At 52.8% G+C, this 19,777-nt stretch overlaps 2 protein-coding genes across 9 annotated transcripts in view; one reads left to right on the top strand and one right to left on the bottom strand.

The window, feature by feature from the left end:
- The window catches only part of LOC490422 (GON-4-like protein), a 75,313-nt gene extending 59,102 nt beyond the window's left edge, over positions 1 to 16,211 (top strand). For 5 of the 7 annotated variants that reach the window (XM_038543074.1, XM_038543072.1, XM_038543075.1 and 2 more), the window contains 13 exons: positions 5,022 to 5,138; positions 5,545 to 7,194; positions 7,619 to 7,874; positions 8,444 to 8,628; positions 9,550 to 9,747; positions 10,827 to 10,970; positions 11,511 to 11,654; positions 11,746 to 11,865; positions 12,880 to 12,993; positions 13,408 to 13,618; positions 14,050 to 14,677; positions 14,766 to 14,868; positions 15,239 to 16,211. In XM_038543074.1, coding sequence (XP_038399002.1) covers positions 5,022 to 5,138; positions 5,545 to 7,194; positions 7,619 to 7,874; positions 8,444 to 8,628; positions 9,550 to 9,747; positions 10,827 to 10,970; positions 11,511 to 11,654; positions 11,746 to 11,865; positions 12,880 to 12,993; positions 13,408 to 13,618; positions 14,050 to 14,677; positions 14,766 to 14,868; positions 15,239 to 15,388 — 4,020 coding nt within the window. In that variant the 3' untranslated portion in view covers positions 15,389 to 16,211. Of the gene's footprint in view, positions 1 to 5,021; positions 5,139 to 5,524; positions 7,195 to 7,618; positions 7,875 to 8,443; positions 8,629 to 9,416; positions 9,481 to 9,549; positions 9,748 to 10,826; positions 10,971 to 11,510; positions 11,655 to 11,745; positions 11,866 to 12,879; positions 12,994 to 13,407; positions 13,619 to 14,049; positions 14,678 to 14,765; positions 14,869 to 15,238 lie in introns of those variants that run through there. The other 2 variants (XM_038543077.1, XM_038543078.1) reach the window with 2 other exon arrangements.
- Positions 15,641 to 19,501, bottom strand: MSTO1 (misato mitochondrial distribution and morphology regulator 1). Of its 2 annotated transcripts, none has more exons than XM_038543080.1 (14): positions 19,372 to 19,501; positions 19,156 to 19,291; positions 18,908 to 18,977; positions 18,740 to 18,818; positions 18,433 to 18,487; positions 18,213 to 18,351; positions 17,937 to 18,054; positions 17,728 to 17,862; positions 17,466 to 17,618; positions 17,060 to 17,191; positions 16,803 to 16,987; positions 16,469 to 16,573; positions 16,271 to 16,387; positions 15,641 to 16,028 (listed from the first exon to the last, which is right to left on the bottom strand). In XM_038543080.1, exons 1-14 carry the CDS (start codon positions 19,453 to 19,455, stop codon positions 15,656 to 15,658), a joined length of 1,881 nt encoding a protein of 626 aa, XP_038399008.1. In that variant the 5' UTR covers positions 19,456 to 19,501; the 3' UTR covers positions 15,641 to 15,655. The 2 variants fall into 2 exon arrangements, with proteins under 2 accessions (XP_038399008.1, XP_038399007.1); XM_038543079.1 differs by having other exon boundaries at positions 15,705 to 16,004; positions 16,275 to 16,387.
- Positions 19,502 to 19,777: the final 276 nt, after the last annotated feature.

Below are 19,777 nucleotides of genomic sequence, written 5' to 3' on the forward strand. Positions count from 1 at the left end.
GAGGGAGGAGAAGCAGGTTCCATGCAGGGAGCCTGATGTGGGACTTGATCTTGGAACTCTGGAATCATGCCCTGAGTCAAAGGCAGATACTCAACCACTGAGCCACCCAGGCATCCCTGTATCTTTTTCTTTACTTGTTTCCTGTAGGTATGTCTGTCAAAGGTAAACGTATATACTTTATAAAAGGTAAAGAGTTTAAGTGATTTAAAGAGTCAGATAGTTCCATGAGGTTTATTATGAAAATACTTTTCTCCCTGTTTCCCACTAGGTTTTTGAGGAGTGGCGTGTCTGTGGCTGTATCTGGGAGGCTTGCTTGTTATTGCCCCCCTTGGTGCTTTGGATCGAAGCCTCATTTATTATTATTATTATTATTATTATTATTATTATTATTTTAAAGATTTATTTATTTATTCATGAAAGACACACACAAAGAGAGAGAGAGAGAGAGAGAGAGAGGTAGAGACACAGGCAGAGGGAGAAGCAGGCTCCTTCCAGGAGCCCGATGCAAGACTCAATACCAGATCCCGGGATCACGACTTGAGCCAAAGGCAGCTTCCCAAACTGCTGAGCCACCCAGGCATCCCTGAAGCCTCATTTTTTAAAGCGTAACATGGTGACAGAGGCTTTCCCATCATCACAGGTGTCTTCTGTCCCCTGATTCTCCCACGGGGTCATGGTTTTGGAGAGATCGGGTTCAGGGCTCACAGTGTAAGCATGGGACATGCTTGTCTTTGCCCTCACAGCTGAGCTCTGTGGCCTAGCATGATTTCTTTGCCTTTTCTGCCCATATGCTGTTTTGTGGAGTTGATAATTGCATTTGGGGGTGGGTGGGGTGGGGCTTGGTCTTGTGAGGTGTGTCCCTGTTCGACACTGGAGTTTACCACGGTATATGGAATCTCTGGTCAGCAATGTCGATATTCTGTCATTTTCAACATCCTGAGGATGCCTTGCCCCAACTCCTCTGATGGTACTCCCTCTAAACATGTTACTCTCGTGGCTTTCTGCATGAACAGCTTCTTGGGGATTTTCTCCCCTGTCATCTTGGGGGGCTAGTTTTGCCTCTTACATGTGTGCATCCTCCTAGTCCCCGAACCCGCACCTTTCTTGCTTTTACCTTCTTATTTTAGTGGAGCACATCCTCATGGCATTCTGGGGGAGGGCTTGAGAAACAGGCATTTAGATTGAAACTGGCCATAGTCACAGTATTCACAGTGCGTGGATTCCACCAGATGCCGCAAGCTAGTTTGCGTGTGTGTGACCATTGTTACTATGTGACACAAGGTCATACCACAGGAGGGGAAGACCTTTCTGTCTTTTTGCAACTTAGGAATCTCTTTATTTAAAACAAAAAGTTTTTTAAAAAGTTTAAAAATATATCCTTTTTCTACTTTCCACTTTCAGTGGGCCTGGATTGGGAGGTTGGAAATCATTTGTGTTAGAAAGCTTTAAGGGGGGGATCCCTGGGTGGCGCAGCGGTTTGGCGCCTGCCTTTGGCCCAGGGCGCGATCCTGAAGACCCGGGATCGAATCCCACGTCGGGCTCCCGGTGCATGGAGCCTGCTTCTCCCTCTGCCTGTGTCTCTGCACCTCTCTCTCTCTGTGACTATCATAAATAAATAAAAAAATTAAAAAAAAAAAAAAAAAAAGAAAGCTTTAAGGGCCTTGTTCCAGTTTCTTCTAGTTGCTGTGCTATCGCTTTAGAGATTTGATGCCATTTTGCCTCTTGAACCTGTGTGACGCCTGTGCTTCCTGTGGTGCCAGCAGCATATAGGATTTTTCCTTTTCTCCAGTGTTTTGGGATTTTATGGTACTGTGGATGCCTCAGCATGGGTCCAGTGTCATTGATTTTGCAGAGACTGGGCATCTCTCCTGGGTAGTACCCCCCCATGCTCTGCCCTGGGCGGCACCCCCCATCCCCACGTGCTCTCCCCGTTGGTACCTCTAGGCCTCCCAGTGATTTTCTCTTTTCCCAACACTTGATCTTTTGTTCTGTCTTCTCGTCTGTTACTTTAGCTTCTTCTGCCTTTCTGCTGAGTTAGCTCTTCATTTCTCCAGAGATAGATACATAGATTTTTAAAAAAGATTTTATTTATTTATTTATTTATTTATTTATTTATTTACTTACTTACTTACTTACTTACTTACTTACTTACTTACTTACTTATTTATTTATTTGACACAGAGCACAGCAGAGGGAGAGGGAGAGGCAGACTCCCCGCTGAACAGGGAGCCTGATTTGGCACTCGCTCCCAGGACCCTGAGATCATGACCTGAGCTGAAGGCAGATGCTTCACTGACTGAGCCCCCCAGGGACCCCTCCAGTTATATTTTTAATTTCCAATAGCTCTTTTATATCTGTTGATTATTCTTTGATTGCAAACGGCAGGGGGAGTGTGGGAAGCAGGAGAGGACAAAGGCTGGGCTTGTCTCCTGTGACCCATCACACAGGTCGCCTAGCAGCCTTAGGCCAGCTCCTCCCCCGCTACAGCCGACAGGGTAGGATAGGGGCCTCAGTGTCTCTTCAACGGCTTCTGCCTGTCCTCATCTTTTCCTATTTCCACTTCTAGCTGTACCGCCACCTCCAGAGGTTTCTGCTCTCTCACCCTGTGGCCAGTCTCCGACATTGTCATATTGGTCCTTAACTTCTCCCCATGTGATATTTGGCTTTCTTCATTCCCCTGTGTGTCTCCACTCATCCATCTGATTTTTAGTTTTGAAATTTTTACTGCTTTTACCTTTTCTTTCATTCTCTTTCCTTATAGGCTTTTACCTTAAAACAATTCCCTTCTGTTTTCATGGGGTTTTAAGAGGGAACAAAGCCAAATGGATGTGTTTAATCTGTTTTTAACGATAAGTTAACTCTTTAATCTCTGAAAGCATGGATATATCCCTGCCGAGATCTCAAATTATTTCCCCCTTGGCAATCCAGTGGCTGCTTTCCTGCTGTTATCCTGTGTAATTGTCCGGCTGGTGCTGTCCTTGACTCCCATCTCCTGCTCCCAGCTCAGTGGCTCCTGCACGAGTTCCCCTTGCCCTGCTCTACCCGCATGTCTGTGTTCCACAGGAGACTTGCAGCATGTGGGTTCTTCCACATTCATGCGTGTTGGCATGTTCTTTCTGTCTCCTTGTGGTCTTCACATCTGTGTCTTTGGTCTGGCTTTTTCTCCCGAGTGCCAGCTTTGTGTAGCCAATTGTTGGCAGACATTCTTACCCGGGTTGACTCATTGACTCCTCAGTCTGAACTGTTTTCCTCTGCACCTTCCAGTTGTTGCCACCAGCCGCCCTTACCAGCACACCCCCCTCCCCCAGCTTACCCTGCTGTCATCTGTGTCTGGGGGACATCGTTGTCCGGCTGGTACCATTAGTCTCACAACTTGAGCACTGCCATAGGTGGGTCTGTCCCACACCCTCCATTTTACCCAGCTAATGCGGTGGCCTTACTGCTGTCCTTTGTTATGCCTGGATTTGTGGCCTGCTTTTCTAACTGGTATCTCTAATTCTGGCTCCTTCACGTTGCTGCTGTGGCCACCTCTAGATAATACTTCGGGGTAGAGTTCACACTGCCGATGTGGCAACAAAGGCCCAGCCTGCCTTGCCTCCGACTTGTCTCCAGAAGTCTCTTCACATTCCTTTGTTGTAGCCAGACCAGTCTCTTTGTGGTTCCTTAAACATGCTCATGTTTCAGAACAAGAAGTGTGCTCTGCCCCTGCCTGCCTCCTCAAACTCTGTGCCGTCAAGAGTCATCTGTAGTTGCAGCTGCTCCAGAGATGTTTTTATTGTTCAAGTTTTATCATTTTTATGTGCATCTTTGTACTTTTGTACAGAGAATATCATTTTTGACTCTTTCTCCTTGTCTGTAAGCTCCTTGGGAACAGGAATGTCTTCTTTTATTTGTCTACTCGGCCTCTAACGGGTGCTTAGCAAATGTGGATTGGATGAATGCTTGTCACTGTTTAGATTCCTGTTAATTTACTCTTAAAACAGAATTGTGTCAATCTCCCTTCTCTTTTTCCCTTCCCCTGTGATGTCCTTTGCACCATTACTTCCTTACTAGGAAACTTCTGTGAGTCCTGGATGAGGGTTAAGGTGTGATGGTGGCTGCTTTTGAGTGGGAGCAGATTTGTTGACGTAGAATCACTCTGACCATCTGCTTCCTTTTCTTTGTGAAACCATGTCTGATGATATGGAGTGTTGCAAAATCTTCATTAGAATTTAGAGGTTGGGGGATCCCTGAATGGCTCAGTGGTTTAGTGCCTGCCTTCGGCTGAAGGCGTGATCCTGGAGTCCCGGGATCGAGTCCCACATCAGGCTCCCTGTATGGAGCCTGCTTCTCCCTCTGCCTGTGTCTCTGCCTCTCTCTGTGTCTCTCATGAATAAATAAATAAAATCTTAAAAAAAAAAAAAAGAATTTAGAGGTTGGGGGCACCTGGGTGGCTCAGTGGTTGAGCATGTCTGCCTTTTGCTTAGGTTGTGATCCCAGAATCCTGGGATCAAATTCCACATTGGGCTCCCCACAGGGAGCCTGCTTCTCCCTCTGCCTATGTCTCTGTTTCTCTCTCTGTGTCTCTCATAAATAAATAAATAAAATCTTAAAAAAATAAGCCCTTGGAGGTTTGTTTAAAAAAAAAAAAAAAGAATTTAGAGATTGGGGCTCCTGGGTGGCTCCCTCAGTAAAGCATCTGCCTTCGGCTCATGTCATGGTCCCAGGGTTCTGGGATCAAGTCCTGCATTGGGCTCCCTGCTTAGTGAGGAGTCTGCTCCTCCCTCTGCCCTACCCCCTGCTCGTGCTCATTCTCTCTCTTTCTCTCTCAAATAAATAAATAAGTAATCTTGAAAAAAATAATTGAGATTAATGTAATTTGTTTTTGTTTTTTTTTAAGTATAATTTGAAATGTAGAGCATTAAGCATGTATTTGTATGTATGGGAGGTGTCTCAAATCTCTACACACTTCACTCCCCAGCCTGACAGAGGGCAGTGTTTCTGGAGGGAATGTGAATTGTGTGTCATTTCTTCCTGCTCAGTTTTATAAGAAGACCAAGCAGCTGCCTGTCCTGATGAAATGCTGTGAAGAGATCCAACCACATCAGTGGAAACCACCTGTGGAGAGGGAAGAACACCGGCTTCCGTTCTGGTTACAGGTACAGGCTTCCTCCTTGACATGTGTAGGCCACAGAATGTCCCTGAAACCCTGCCAGAGATGTCAAGGACTGTTTTCTGCCTACACTATGTAGTTGTAGGACAGGGTCTCAGGAGAGCTGCCTCATTCACCCCTCCTCTCCTGCTTTGCCCTCCCCCCAGGTGACTCTGTAGCCTTTGAAAAGAAAAAATAGTAAAATGATAGTTTCCTAAAGGAAACTCAGACAAGAGTTTCTAGAGTGTATAATTGGAATGTAGTCTTGGTGAAATTTGATATCCTGCAGAAAAATCCTTCTTGAAAAGATTTTTTTGAGACTGTCCTAGAAAGGTCCCTAAAAACCCAGGAAGCCTTGTTCTTTCTGCCAGATGCTGACATGTGCTGGATCAGTGTGTTCTTATTCTCAATAGGCCAGTCTGCCATCCATCCAGGAGGAACTTTGGCGCATAGCTGGCGGCGCCAGAGGGGTAGGAAATGTGACTGGAGCCGCTGAGGTCAGCTCAGAGCCCTGCCTGGGGAAAGGCCGCTCGGAATTGGGGAGTGACACTCCGTATCCACTGCTGTTGCCCAAGGGTGTGGTCCTGAAACTGAAGCCAGTTGCCAACTGTTTTTCCAGGAAGGCCTGGAGACAGAAGCGGCCGGCAGTCCTGAAGCCCCTGCTAATTAGACCCAGCCCCTCTCTCCAGCCCAGCTCCTCCACCTCTGGGAAAGCTCCCACAAGGTCAGCCCAGTCAGAAGCGCCCCCTAGCAAGATGGTGGTCCGGATTCCTCCCATGATCCAGCCAGCCACTGTCCTACAGACGGTGCCAGGTGTCCCTCCCCTGGGGGCCCCTGCGGGGGATGGTTTTGAGTCTCCAGCAACACTACCTCCCACGCCCCACGAGGCCAGGACCAGCTTCCCTCTGTCTGAGCCCCAGCCTCTGCTCACCCCTGCCCCTGTGCCCAAGGTAATGCTGCCCTCACTTGCACCCTCTAAGTTTCGAAGGCCATGTGTAAAGCCGAGAGCCTCAAAGAGGAAGGGGGCCAAGGCCTCCCTCTGTCTGGAGCCAACCTCCCTCATCCACCCAGTTCCCGTCATCTTCACCGTACCCGCCACCACAGTCAAGGTCGTGAGCTTTGGCAGTGGCTGCAATGTGATCCAGCCTGTCAACGCAGCTGTGGCCCCAAGTTCTCAGACCATTCCCATCACCACCCTCTTGGTTAACCCTACGTCCTTCCCCTGCCCGTTGAACCAGCCCCTTGTGGCCTCCTCTCTCCCACCATTCATTGTTTCCAGCAACTCCGTGAGTCTTCCTGTCCCATCCACCCCTGAAGATAAGGCCCAAGTGAATGCAGACATTGGTGGCCCTCTGGCTGAAGGGAAAAATGCCTTTCAAGGCCTAGAACCCAAATTAGAGCCCCAGGAATTCTCTCCTCTCTGTGCTCCTGTCTTCCCCAAAGAGGAGCACAGCCCAGGGCCACTGGCAGCAGATTGTGTGTGCCAGGAAGAGCTACCAGAGAACAGTGCCTGTGGCTGGACTCTTGTGAAGGCAGAGGACGAGAGGCAGGCTCTGCAACCGCTGCCCCCGGGGGACGTGGAGGAAATGGTCAAGATGGAACCTAAGGACCCTGGGGAGGATGATGCCAGTGGGTCCCCGGGGCAGGACGGCTGTGAGGACATCAGAGAGGAATGTGCTGTGGGCTTGGATGCTGGCTTCCCAGGTGAGGAGCTGAGCAGTCCTAGGGAGCGGAGGGGACAGCCGGCTGTCCAGCAGGAGGAAGAGAGGAGTGAGCCAGCTGGAGCTTCTTCAGCTGCCCGGGAGCCTCGGGATGAGGGAGACTCAGGGGACATGAGCAAAGGGTCTCTGGAGATGGCTTCCTCCTGTGCTGACCATGAGGTAACATGCGGCAGCCCCCTAGGGCAGTCTGAGGCTTGTGGCAGCACTGACGGCCAGGTGGTGGAGACCCCAGCTGGCCCGGAGGAGGAGGAGGAGGAGGACTTTGATGACCTTACCGCAGATGAGGAGGAGGAGCTGTCATCCGCCTCTGAGGAGTCCGTGCTGTCTGTCCCGGAGCTCCAGGTGAGCGCTGCCAACCTTCTCAAACGCTATGGCAAGCTGCTCACGCTTTGCCTCATATAGTCCTCCTGTCATGTGTGTTTAGCTTCTGAGTATGTTTGTGGGACATAGTTTGATGGGAGGTTGAGGTGAGAAGAGGTAGCAGGTAAGCTTTTACTGAGGTGTTATGTCTGACTCAGTCATTTAAAGGTTAGATTGCATCACCGTGCACAGTTTAAATTCCTGAACACATAGATCCTATGTGGGCCAAGGAACCCATCTTCAGGGTAGAAGGTGACCTTTCAAAAGGCATCTCCCAACCCCTACCTGCTACTGGGCCGCCAGTCCGGCTCTCCCTGTGTCTCGACTCCATGTTGGGCCCTGGTGGCCGCACCTGTGGCCTCGGCGAGCCAGTGCTACCCTGGGGACACTCTCCTGGGCTTTGCAGGAAACCATGGAGAAGCTGACCTGGTTGGCCTCTGAGAGGCGTGCAGGCCAGGAGGGCGAGTCTGAGGAGGAGAATTCTCAGGAAGAGAACTCTGAGCCTGAGGAAGAAGAGGAAGAAGAGGCAGAGGGAATGGAAAGCCTGCAGAAGGAGGACGAAATGGCAGATGAAGCCATTGGGGATCCCACTGAGAAGCCGCCAGCCCCCTTCGCCTCGCCCAGGACCGCTCCAGAAGCCGAGGCCAGCAGTACCCCGCCAGGTGAGTGGCAAGCCTGATGTGAGGGCCGGGGCCCAGCTGGCCCCCTTTCCATATGTTGTGCCAAGTGGCTCGTTGAAAACCACGTGTGAGTTATTAGAGGCCATCCTCTGGACCTCCCCCGAGCATGTTTGTCTGGAGCCTTTTCAGAGAAGCATGCTCAGAGGTTGCAGATACAACTCTTAGCAGCTGCTAGGTTTGTATAGGTTTGTTCAAGTGTGTATGCTGCTCCTCCATCCGTCACTCGGGAGGCTAAGAGCTACGTTTTTTCACTGTTCTCACCACAGCCTAGTCCCTTGAGAGCCCAGCATAAGACCAGACTCACTCTCAAGACCCCCTTTTTCCGTACGCGGTAGCAGAGAGCCCCTTACTGTCCCGGGGAATGTGGCTATGCCAGCTCTGCACAGGCTGGCCTGACACGCAGTCGTGCCTTTGTATCATGTTCCCACTAGCCTTTCTTGTAAGGCAGTCTGAGACAACGAGTGGTATTTTGGTGGGGTGGGTGTGTGTTGCAGGCGGGAGGAGTGGGGTTATGGGGCAAGAGCCACAATCTTTTTCCCATGTTTTCCCAGGAGAGAGTGGCAGAGCTGCTGGGAAGGGCCGGGGCAGTCAGCGAGCGCGTGGCAAGCGGGGAAGTCGGGCCCGTGCCAGCAAGGACACATCCAAGCTGCTGCTGTTATATGACGAGGACATTCTCGAGCGGGACCCACTCAGGGAGCAGAAGGATTTGGCCTTTGCTCAGGCTTATCTGACCAGGGTAGGCAGGTGCTGCTTCCTCCTGCTGCCCGTCAGTCCAAATGCTGCTGCTTCTCCTTCCAGGGACCAGTTTTTAAAACAAAGTATGATTTTCGGGCTGTGCAGCTTCGGCCTCTGCCTTTGCTTCCTGGAATTACCATCAGATCTGCGTGAGAGTGCTTCCAGGACACAGGCTTAGCCGTACGCGGCTTGTTAATCCCTGAGCATTACCCCTCCATTGTTCAGAAAGTGGGAAACTGGGACTCCACCATCGTCAGTGAGAGGGGTGACATCAGTGGGTTAGCTAATGAGGGCCTTTCCCAAGCCCTCAGCTTAAGAAGAGAGAATGTTGGTGCACTGGCCAGAGTGGACCTCAGGGAACCACCTTGGTCTTCAGAGACGTGACCCCATCCTTGCTAGGCAGTTGTCTTGGGCCACTGCCTTATTCTTTTGAATGGAACCATCTGGTTCCTCTGTTCCTCTCCATCCAGGTGGGCTATCTGCCGTGATAGTCATACCTTTTTCTTATCTGCTGACATTTTGCTAATATTCCTAATGTACGCATTGTTTACCCTCGTGATACCATGTGGAGCTATATGTACAGAGCACTCCTTGTCTGCTTCAAGTGTGGTGAAGTCAGGATGGAGAGGTTAGTTTAGGGCTGTGAGCTATAGAAAAGCTTGGTTGGTTTTGCTTGGTTTTGTGGGGAGGGCCCTGGTCCCTGGAGAATCAAGGCTTTTCAGATGCCCACCACTGGAAACGGAGCTGTGCCTTGCTCATTGCTCTGTGTCTTCCGTGAATGGACTGTAGGAGCTGCCAGAGGAGTAGCCCCTGAAGGATGATTCTTGGAGCTCTGCATGGTGACTCCTTCTCGGTTAGTACTGCTGTTTTCTTGTTGGGGCCCACAGATGGAGTACTGATGCTAGGCCATCTTCCTGCGTAGGTACGGGAAGCCCTGCAACACATCCCTGGGAAGTACGAGGACTTCCTTCAGGTCATCTATGAATTTGAGTCCAGTACTCAGAGGCAGACAGCTGTGGATCTCTACAAAAGCCTGCAGGTCCTGCTCCAGGACTGGCCTCAGCTGCTGAAGGACTTCGCGGCTTTCCTGTTGCCTGAGCAGGCTCTGGCCTGTGGATTAGTAAGTGGATGCGTGAACATGGCACCCTGGGGGCATTGCTGGGGCAGGAGATGGGACAGAGTAGTATTGACCATCGCTGTCCCTGTCTGTCCCTGTGCCAGCCCAGGGTCATAAGAGCCCCCTTGTTTTCAAGGAGTGATCTTCCCACCCCCTCCTCTTCCCTTTTCGTTATATGTACAAGGCTGTGGTACCTTTGGTTGCCAGTGAAGACGGTAGGTAAATGTTGTGCCCTGTGCTCCTCCCTGTTGTAGAGCAGGTGTTCATTCCCACAGATACTTACTGTGTGCTTAGTGTGAGTCAGGTAGCATTCTCTGTCCTAGGAATACAGTAATTACAGAAGTACAACATCCTTGCCTTCATGGAGCTTCCATCCTCTTGGGGAAAGTCAGGTGATAAACAGTAAAATATATAAATGTATGTAAGGATTATATAGTAGATATGACAAGTAAAACATGTATCATGCTTTTGAGTGGTGATGCTTTCTAGAAAAATACATGATGAAAGAGTAGAGAGCTGCAGGTGGAATGGGTCAGGGGTGGGGCTTGGTAGTTTTATTTTCTATGTGGTTGTCTGGGATGGCCGCTATATATGGTAACACTTGAAGCGTTGAGAGAGTGTCTACATGTGAGGGAGACCTCACAATAGTTCTGAGTTTCTTGTCATGATTGACAGACACAGGAATGCAGGGGGGGATTATTTTGCTAGTCTTGAGGCAGTGATGTGGTCAGTCCTGGGGTGGTGACATACACCCTGGCGGTGCTCTCTCCTCATGAGGAGCAGCATACATGTGAACATTCTTTATTGACTATGAAGTGTCCCACAAGCTTGGAGTGTCTGACTTCATAGTCTATGAGATACTCCCATCTCTGGAATCTGTCGTTCCCATCCTAGGTGTTATGGGTTGGTAGTCCCTACAGCCTGAGGGCATAGATGCCCGAGTCCTAAACATGGTCTGATGGTTATAAACTTGAGCCCCGTCAGCTTCCTTCCCAGCCCAACACCCTTGTCTCCTGTGCATGAGCCCTCCAGGTTCCTCTAGCTGTGCACATGACCCTCTTGCCTTCTTTCCACTGCGGTAGTTTGAGGAGCAGCAGGCTTTTGAGAAGAGTCGCAAGTTTCTTCGGCAGCTGGAGATTTGCTTTGCAGAGAACCCCTCACACCACCAGAAGATCATCAAGGTCCTCCAGAGCTGTGCGGACTGCCTGCCCCAGGAGATCACAGAGGTGCTGCTTCCCATCCTGCTGCCTTTCAGTTGGCACCAATGCCTTAGGCACACCCCTGACTGACCCCATGTTCTCTTGCTTATGGGGTGGAAGGGATGGAGAAGGCGAGGATTTTTGAGGCTTTCCTGAAGCATCAACCCCTGGAACGGGTTGTGCTTGTGCCCTGAAAGCAGAGACTGACTGATCTTCCCAGCTCAGAAAGGCCATTAGTGCCCAGGTTGGGTAGTTCAGGGGAGGACTTGATGGGGCCTGGGAGGGACTTGGCTCCTCACTCTGCTCGGGTTCCTGCCTGAGCTGGAGCTTAGGAGGGCAGGGTACAGAGGGTGTCCTCATCAGGGATCAAACCTATTCTCAGTGCCCCTCCGGTGTAGGCACATGAGCGGAGAGGGAAAGTCGACAAATTTCTTATCTGTCAGAGAGGCTTCTTTGCATCCCTCAGTTGACTAGGAGAGCAGACCATGGAAGGGTCTGGGATTGGTTTGGGATGGCAGCCTGGAGAGGCCCTGGAGACCTCATCTTTCCTCTGATCACTCTCCCCAGCTCAAGACACAGATGTGGCAGCTTCTCAAGGGCCACGATCACTTGCAGGATGAATTCTCTGTCTTCTTTGATCATCTGCGCCCAGCAGCCAGCCGGATGGGTGACTTTGAAGAGATCAATTGGACTGAGGAGAAGGAGTATGAGGTACAGGCCTCGAGGCTGCAGTGGGGCTGGGGAGCAGGAAGGCCACGTGTAGGCCTGTCCAGGGTCTGTGCTGAGTGATACTCCTCCCCAGTTTGATGGCTTTGAAGAAGTGGCACTGCCCGATGTGGAAGAGGAAGAGGAGCCCCCCAAGATACCCACGGCCTCAAAGAGCAAAAGACGTAAAGAGATTGGGGTCCAAAATCATGACAAGGTACCAGGTTGTTTAGCATTTTCTGTTTGTCTTGAACCAGGCCTTGAGTTCCTGAGTGGAAGTGGTATGCGGCCTCTGGGCTCCGAGGCAGAGGTGAAGCAGGGACCAGGGGTCAGGCTGCAAAGCCCACGGGGGTTGGGGGAGCGAGGAGGGGGCCACCCTGTGAGGAGGAGGTGTCCCCCTCTGCTCTCTAGCACAGAACTGTTTCTCTTGTCCTTGAGTCTTGGCTCCTTCCCTTCCGTTCATGTGAAGAAATAACAGAACCAAGCGTCCACACTTGAACAGTACTGGTAACAGGTACCAGGTGCCTGTACCTCTTGGAGGTATTGAACTTGGATCATTCCCTCAGTTCTCATGGCAGGCCCACGAAGAGATTGCTTGTGTTTGGCTTTTATAGGAGAGGAGAGGGAAGTGCAAGGCGAAGTTGTTGCCAGTGTCTCATATTTAAGTGGCAATGCTAGGGTTCGAACTAGAACCTCTGCTGCTAAGAATGTGTGTCCTTTCCTCTTCCTTGGGGAAAACTGCTTCTTAGCAGCTGGATGACCTTGGTGACTTACTGAGTCTCTGTCTCAGCCTCGTCATCGTCAGCGGGGTAATAACCGTACCAGCGTCTAGGGTCACTGACAGAGAGGTCCTGGGGAAGCCTCCACATGTACAAGGGGGTCGGCAGAGGGGTAGAGCTCCAGGTGCAGGGACGCGGGAGCAAAGGCAGCGAGTCAGGAGAGCACGCCTGTGCTGGAGCTCTCCAAGACTCTGCCTTAGATTGTATTTGATGTCAGTATTTCTTGAAACATCTTGGCAACTGGGATAGGTCAGTCCTTTGAGTCGTTGAAGCATTGTTTCAGGGATTTCTAACAGGCTGTGATTGAGTTTCCCCCAGCCATATGAAGCGCTGAGTGTCATGAAGGAGAAAGGGTGACGGTCAGTGCAGGCTGCCTGGGCCAGCCTGCAGCTCAGCTCCCTCTATTGGTACCAAACACGCTCGGCAGCTAACCAAGCCCAGATATCTCCTAGGAGGCTGAGTGGCCAGACAGTGCCAAGGACTGTGCCTGTTCCTGTCATGAAGGAGGCCCTGATTCCAGGCTGAAGAAGAGCAAGAGAAGAAGCTGTAGCCACTGTGGCAGCAGGGTGAGCAGGGGTGGTAATCGGCAGTACACACGTGCGCATTCGCATATGCAGGACAAATAGAATCTTTAAAAAGTATGTAATGGGTTTTGTTTTTTGAAGATAATCCTGTGGGTTAGGTTTTTGAAATGGGAAAAAAACGACTTCAAATATTTATTTCTCAGATTTTTTTTTCTCATTTCTTTCTCATGAAATAAACTTGTTTCAAGAAAACACCCTTAAAGTAATGCCGGTTCTCTAGGGTAGGTTTGTTTGGCAGCAAAAATACAGTCCTTGGTAGAGGAGTGTAGAAGGAAACCCCTTTAACATTGTTGGTTGACTTGCAAAACATCATGGCAGGGCTTCTGCCTTTGCTCAGCCAGCCTCCTAAGAAAAAGGCAGTCAGGACACCCTTTACCAAGAAGGCCATCTCTGCAGGTCTGTGACAGCAAATCCTACAAGAGCAAGGAGCCCCATGAGCTGGTGGGCAGCAGTCCCCACCGGGAGGCCAGCCCTGGGCCTGGTGCTAAGGAAGTTGGGCAAGGCAAGGATCTGCTGGAGGGGGAAACCCCCGAGGATCGAGAAGGCAAGGAGACGTCCCAGGACAGGCCTGGCAGAGGTGCTGGACAGGGAGAGACACCTGTTCCAGGTGAGTGCGCTGCCTGCCAGCCTTGCCTCCGTCCATCTATTTATGCCTTGTTCTTACATGCTTCCAGCAGGAATGTCGCTGAGCCAGGATAAATAAGTCTTTGGTTGATGGACTACCCTTTCCTTTACTAACAAGCAATAGGGAATCCTCTTGAATGTCCTCTGGCAGAACTAGCAGTGCTACAGTGCCAGCATGATAAATGTGCTCTCTCCCCTGCCCTCCAGACCCCCTGGACCTGCACCCTGCCCACTGCCCACCTGGCCTTGTGTCTCTTATATCAGTGACTTTAGCCCCTGCCCTCACCTCAGTCTTTGATTTGAGGCCAGGGCTTCGTCACTGCAGCACCCTTGCACAACCTTGTGGTAACTCGCAGTCCTAGGTACGTTTTGACCCTGTCCATACCCTTAGATCTTTATTTTCTTCCCAAGCAGGATTGGCAATGGGGAGCACTTCACTGTCCCCTCAAGAAGTGACTTCTATAGCCCAGCCCGCCCTGGCTGGCCCACTGCCCTGCTCACCAGAGAGTGTTAAGCTCTCCTCCAGTACTGAAAGCGTGCTCTGCACCGTTAGGCGAAACCAGGCCGGTCCTGAGGTCCTCTCCTGCCCTCAGGCATCCCCCAGACTTCAGAATGAAGGGAAGGAACAGGAGGCACTGGGCGAGCCACAGGCTTCCATGCCAACATGGGATGCCTCGGAAACCGAGAGATGGCCCAGCACTGCAGAGCCCTGTGCTCCCTTCCTGAGCCCCGTTTCTTCAAGGACCAGAGACTCAGGGAGAAGCCTGGTGCCTGAGATCTCAGATGCTCCAGAGAGTTGCTTGCTGTTGGGCAGAGCTGGGGTGAGGACAGCGAACAGGAGGTCCCCTGTTTGTGAATCTTCATCAGGAATTGACACTTCAGCGACTTCTTGCAAAGCCTCTAGGGGAAGCTCGGCTAAAGATGGTGAGATCCAGGGCAAGGGCCCTGTGGGAGAACAGCCCCTGAAGGCCACAGAAGCTACAGTGTGTGCCAACAACAGCAAGGTCAGCTCCACTGGGGAAAAGGTGGTCCTGTGGACAAGGTAGGTGGGGAGGGATGACGTGTGTATAAACTGTGTGGAACACATCCCTGTTCCTTATCTGGGACTAATCATGGTACATGGGTTCCAGGGAAGCTGACCGCGTGATTCTCACTATGTGCCAGGAGAAAGGAGCACAGCCACAGACTTTCAGCAGCATCTCCCAGCAGCTGGGAAATAAGACCCCTACTGAGGTAAGTGGTAGAGCCCTGCTAGAGCTCCAAGCCCCAGGGGGATCTAGGACAGGGCCTGGCATGGAGGACAGGGTGGCCAACTAGGAGACATGCCCCGGAGGCCCTGAAGAGGGGCTTGACTCCTCAGGGTTAGTAGCGCTTCTAGAAGAGAAAGGGCATTGGATTTTGAGGTAGATGTCCAACAGATTCCATTCTGGTTTTGTTTTTAGGAGTGGTATAATTTGGGGCCAAACATTAAGCCTCTTGCCTTGAATTCCCTTATCTGGGAGGAGGATGCAGCCCTCACCGCCTCACTGTGTGGAACATGTGACTGTATTCGTGTCAGCCTGCAGCGCTTAATACATGTGAAAATGTCCTGTTGTTGTGCTAGGTTTCTCACCGTTTCCGAGAACTTATGCAGCTCTTCCACACGGCCTGCGAGGCCAGCTCCGAGGAGGAGGATGATGCCACCAGTACGAGCAACACAGACCAGCTGTCTGACCGTGGAGACCTTCTGTCTGAGGAGGAGTTGGATGGGTGACTGGGAGCACAGGGGTGTCATTTGCACTCACTACCCTCACCGGCCCCCCAAAAGAGGGCACTTGTATTTTGCTGGGACACCCTTGAGCTCAGGACGCAGAGCTGGAGGAGCAGGGGCTGAGGACAAGGACGCGGGCAGACCGGGGCTGGATGGCAGCATGGGCTTACACGTGGCTCCAGGTCTCCAGAAGCTGCGTGTGCACAGCAGTGGGGAGAGTAGGGCTTGTCTCCTTTTCTACCATTTTCCCCTTGGTCCCATGGCGCATATTTATTGTTCTGTGACCTGGTCACAGTGTTTGTAAAGGAGCACACACCCATGCTGGTGTAACTGGGCCCAGAACACTGAGCTCCTGCAGCCACAGTGTTTATTATAAACCAGGTCTTTCCTCTGCTGGGAATATCTTAGTTTGCGAGGCTGTCTGCACCCTGGTAGCACTGGGCCAGACTGCCCAGCTCCTGCAGCGCCTCCTCCAGGTCCCCCTGCTCGAGTCCGGCATCCATGAAGCTGGCCCAGCGCCGCACGTCCAGTTTGCCAAGGTCTCGAGCCAAATCTCCCAGGGTCCGACTCAAGGTGGATGACGAACAGAGGGCCCCAAGTACTGGGATGCTCTCCACAGCTGTGAAGGGAGAAAAAGGGGAGCCTGCCAGTGGTTTTCCTCACTCAGGCTCTGCTGTGCAGAAGGGGAGGTCTGGGCAAACCGCAGGCCTGGCTGGGGCGTGAGCTCAGTGCACACTCTGTGCTGGCCCCTTGGCAGGCTGGTGCTCTGGAGGAGGGCCACTACCTTCAGGAGCCAACCGGGTGAATAAAGGGATGTTTACCTGTGCATTTCAGTGCTTTCTTCTAGCAGGCACTGAGTGAAACCTGTCTGTTCCCTTCGCCCACCTACCTGCCCCAGATGGTGGGCCATCCAGAACCAAACCGTGCCGGCTGAGGCTTGGGGAGAAAAGGCAGGGGTATGGAGGAGTCACCTGGCAGGGCGCCAGCAGCAGGTGGGCAGAGCTGTGGGGATGAGGGTAGCAGCTGAGTGAGAAGTTGAGGAAAGTCTAAGGTGTGGGCAGGGAGAGCCAGCATCACACTGACCTCCTGACCCGAGGCTGCTGCTGCTGTAAATACTGAGCCAGGACATCCTCCCCGGCGGTGCAGGCATGGAGTGGCGAAGGCAGAGGTGTCCCCGGGACGAGCTGACTGCAGAACAAAGCCAAAACTGCCTTTAAGTCCATGGCAGTGTGGACATGGAATTGGGTTCTTCCCTTCTCAGGCTGTCAGCCCAAGTGGGATGCTGAGGGTCTCTTTTTTCTTTTAATGTTGGGCAAAGCGAGGAAGAGGCAGTGCTACTAGGATGTCCCGGGGTGTGAGGAGGGAAAGGATCTGAGTCACAAGTCTGACAAGGGCTCCTAAGAACGCCCATCCTCACCTGGTGTGGTATGCTCTGTCTACACCCCTGAGCACCACTGACTGGGCAAAGCAGCAGGTTCCAGAAGGATCCCCACATGCAGACAGTGGGGTCCATGCTGCAGCTCCTCCAAGCTGCACCAGGGCATCAGGAAGGGACTGGCCTGGGACCAAGGGGAAGGGGATGGTTGCTGCTGCTGTCACCACCTAAAGGTAAAGGAGAGATCAAGTAACTGAGCTCTTTCTCAACTCCAGCCCGGCCTTCCCAAAGCTCCACACCTTTTTCCCAGAGAAGTTTAGCGTATCAGCCAGATGAACCATGGAAACTGGCGAGGACCGTAGGCGGTAAGGAACCGTGAGTGTGTCCAGGGCTGTAGCCAGGATGGCACCACAGTGGAAGGGCAGAGCAGCCTATAAAGAAGATACCAGCAAGGGTACTTAGCTTTCGGGTCTGGTAAGCAGAGTGTGGAAGCAGAATGAACACGGCAGAGAGGTCCAGATGCCCTGGGACAAAGCGAGGCTATGTTTGGCCTGAGGCCGGACATGCAGAGGACAGTGTGCTGCATTGTGGAGGAGTCCAAACTGAGGCCTTGAGACTAGGGCTGCTAACTGGTGCAGTGGCCGGTCGGGGGTCAGGGAGGGTGCTGTCTCTACCTGCGGTGTGAACAAGAGCCTCGAGCCTTACATCATAACGTAGGTGAGGAAAAGTGACAGGTGGTTCAGGCCGGAGCCCCAGGCTCCCACCCAAGGACAGGGGGCAGACCAGAGAGCTGTGAGCAGACATGTGCACCAGGCCGAAGGCTGTGTTCAACAGACGATAGATGTTTTTCTGGGGCTCCTGAGAAAGAGAAGGGTTAATTTGTTTTCAGGAACTTTGTCCCTGGGCTGTCATTCTCTTTTGTTCCTCCCTGCCCCTGGAGACGGCCCTTCCCCCAGGTTCTACTCACTCCAAGACTGTACGGACCAGGGAGCAGGCCCCAGGTGATTATTCCCCGCCCCGAATACTCGTCTTGTAGCAGCTCTGTGGCCTTGGCACCAACCCCAGAGAAGCCATTGTGTAGGTCACACAGGATCTGGAAGCCCTGAAAAGGAGACGAGTGATGGAGGACAGGACAGCAAGAGGTTTCTGCCCGTGTCCACTGTGCCTACTGCTTACCTGCAGGTAGTCACATTCCTCCAGATAAAAATGCAGTCTGTCTTCCAGCTCTTCCAAGTACCTGGGTTCCTTCAGGATACTCTCGCCTTGGCCAAAAGCCTCTAGGCGACCTGCTTCCCTGCCAAGCATGAACACAACCTAGACTTGAGGGAACCCTGCCCTCACCCCCCTTCCCCATCCCATTTTCAGGGAGTGCAGGGAAGATGGCCTCAAGAGCCTCATCCTACACCCCTAGGGACCCAGTTTCCTGCTTCACAGCCTCTGGGGCTCCCATACCCATCATGGTTGTATTTCTGAATCATACAGATGCTCCGGGGATGAAGGTGGACGCTGAGGAAATCTGACCAGACTTTGATGCTTCCCTCTGTGGGGACATGTGGTTTGGGGGCTGTAGCTGTGGTGAATGGTGGGGCACCTGAGGGAAAAGCAAAGGAAAGTATCTTCCTGGGCTAGTTCTGTCCAGCTCCCCATCCCATGGCACCTAGTGAAGTCTCACCTTTGACATTGGGAATGGATTTGACCCTCCAGATACCATCACTACTCAGCACTCCCTGGGAGGGATGAGAAAAATCTGCATTTAGTTGCAGCCAGTCCAGAAGCAAATGTTAATTTCCCTCATTTTGCTGGCCACACTGTACAACTTCCTTTTGTTCATGTACTCACACTATTTTAGGAAAAAAGTGCATTTTCACAAAATGCCATTCTAAGCTCTTTAAGATTATCAAAATCCCCTTTTTCCTCTGCCCCCGTGGGGCACTCTAGTTACAGCACTGGGTTCAGAAGTTTAGGGCAGAGGCCCTCACCTCTGCACTCTGAAGGTCCTGGAGGTAGTAGGGGTTTTTGGGACAGAGCTCCTCTTTGTGTGTGGTGAGCTTTCCCTGCCTGAAAGAGAATGAGGGTTGGTTGACAGCGACTGTGTCCCCGATTCTGCGGCGTTCTGTGAACCTCGCCCTCCCCTGAACAGCACATACCATGCTATCGCCGCGTCCAGCTGTCTGTCGCTGTATAGGCCGCCTTCTTGTTTGAGGGAGCTCAGACTACCTGCACAACACGGGGCAGGCAGGGTTAGGTCGGGCCTGGCCGCACCCTCCTCGGGCACTGGGCTCTTCCAAGCGTTCTCGACTGAGCAGGAGGCGGAGGAAACCCTGGGCGCCGGCCTTCGGTGCCCCGCTCAGCCTGGAGGGCCTGGCCGCGCCGCCTCCAGTGTGGCTCTGCCTACCCTTTAGATCCATGAGGATGAGTCTGGGCGTGTAGGTCTCCTGGCCGTGCGGCGTCCGGCCGGCCCGGTACAGGACGTCGGGACTCAGCTCCCCCGGCGGCTCTTTGGCGTCGGTCGGAGCGCACAGCGCCGCATCCTGGAGTGGCACAGGGCAAGGCTGGCCTTAGCCGAGTTCGTGGGCTCGGGCCCGCGGGAGCGGCCGCCCGGAGGCCTCACCTGCTGGTTCCACCAGTGCGCTCCCACGAAGCCTGCGAAGTGGCCCAACTGCAGCGTGAGCACCTCCCGCGCCCCGCCCGCCATGCCGCTCGCTCCGCTGGGTCGCACGGACGCGGCCGGCGCGCTCGCCGCTCGGCGCCGATTGGCTCGTAGCCGCGTGGGCGGGGACTGAGGGTCGGAAGTCGCGGGGCGGGGCGTCGGGGGCGGGGCGTCGGGGCGGGGCGTCGGGGGTGGGTGCGGTCTGCGGCTCTGCAGAGGCAGTTCTCCGCTCCCGGTTGCTGCCCCGCTTGTGGCCGCGGTTTCCTTCCTCCCTACCTGCTGCCGCTGGCCGACCGCGCCTCCGGAGACGCACCCCTGGCCCGAAGAGTAGGCGCCCCTGTTCCACGCGGGTCACAGCCCTCCTGGC

The sequence above is a fragment of the Canis lupus genome, chromosome 7 (assembly GCF_011100685.1).
Source record: "Canis lupus familiaris isolate Mischka breed German Shepherd chromosome 7, alternate assembly UU_Cfam_GSD_1.0, whole genome shotgun sequence".
Lineage (NCBI taxonomy): Eukaryota > Metazoa > Chordata > Mammalia > Carnivora > Canidae > Canis > Canis lupus.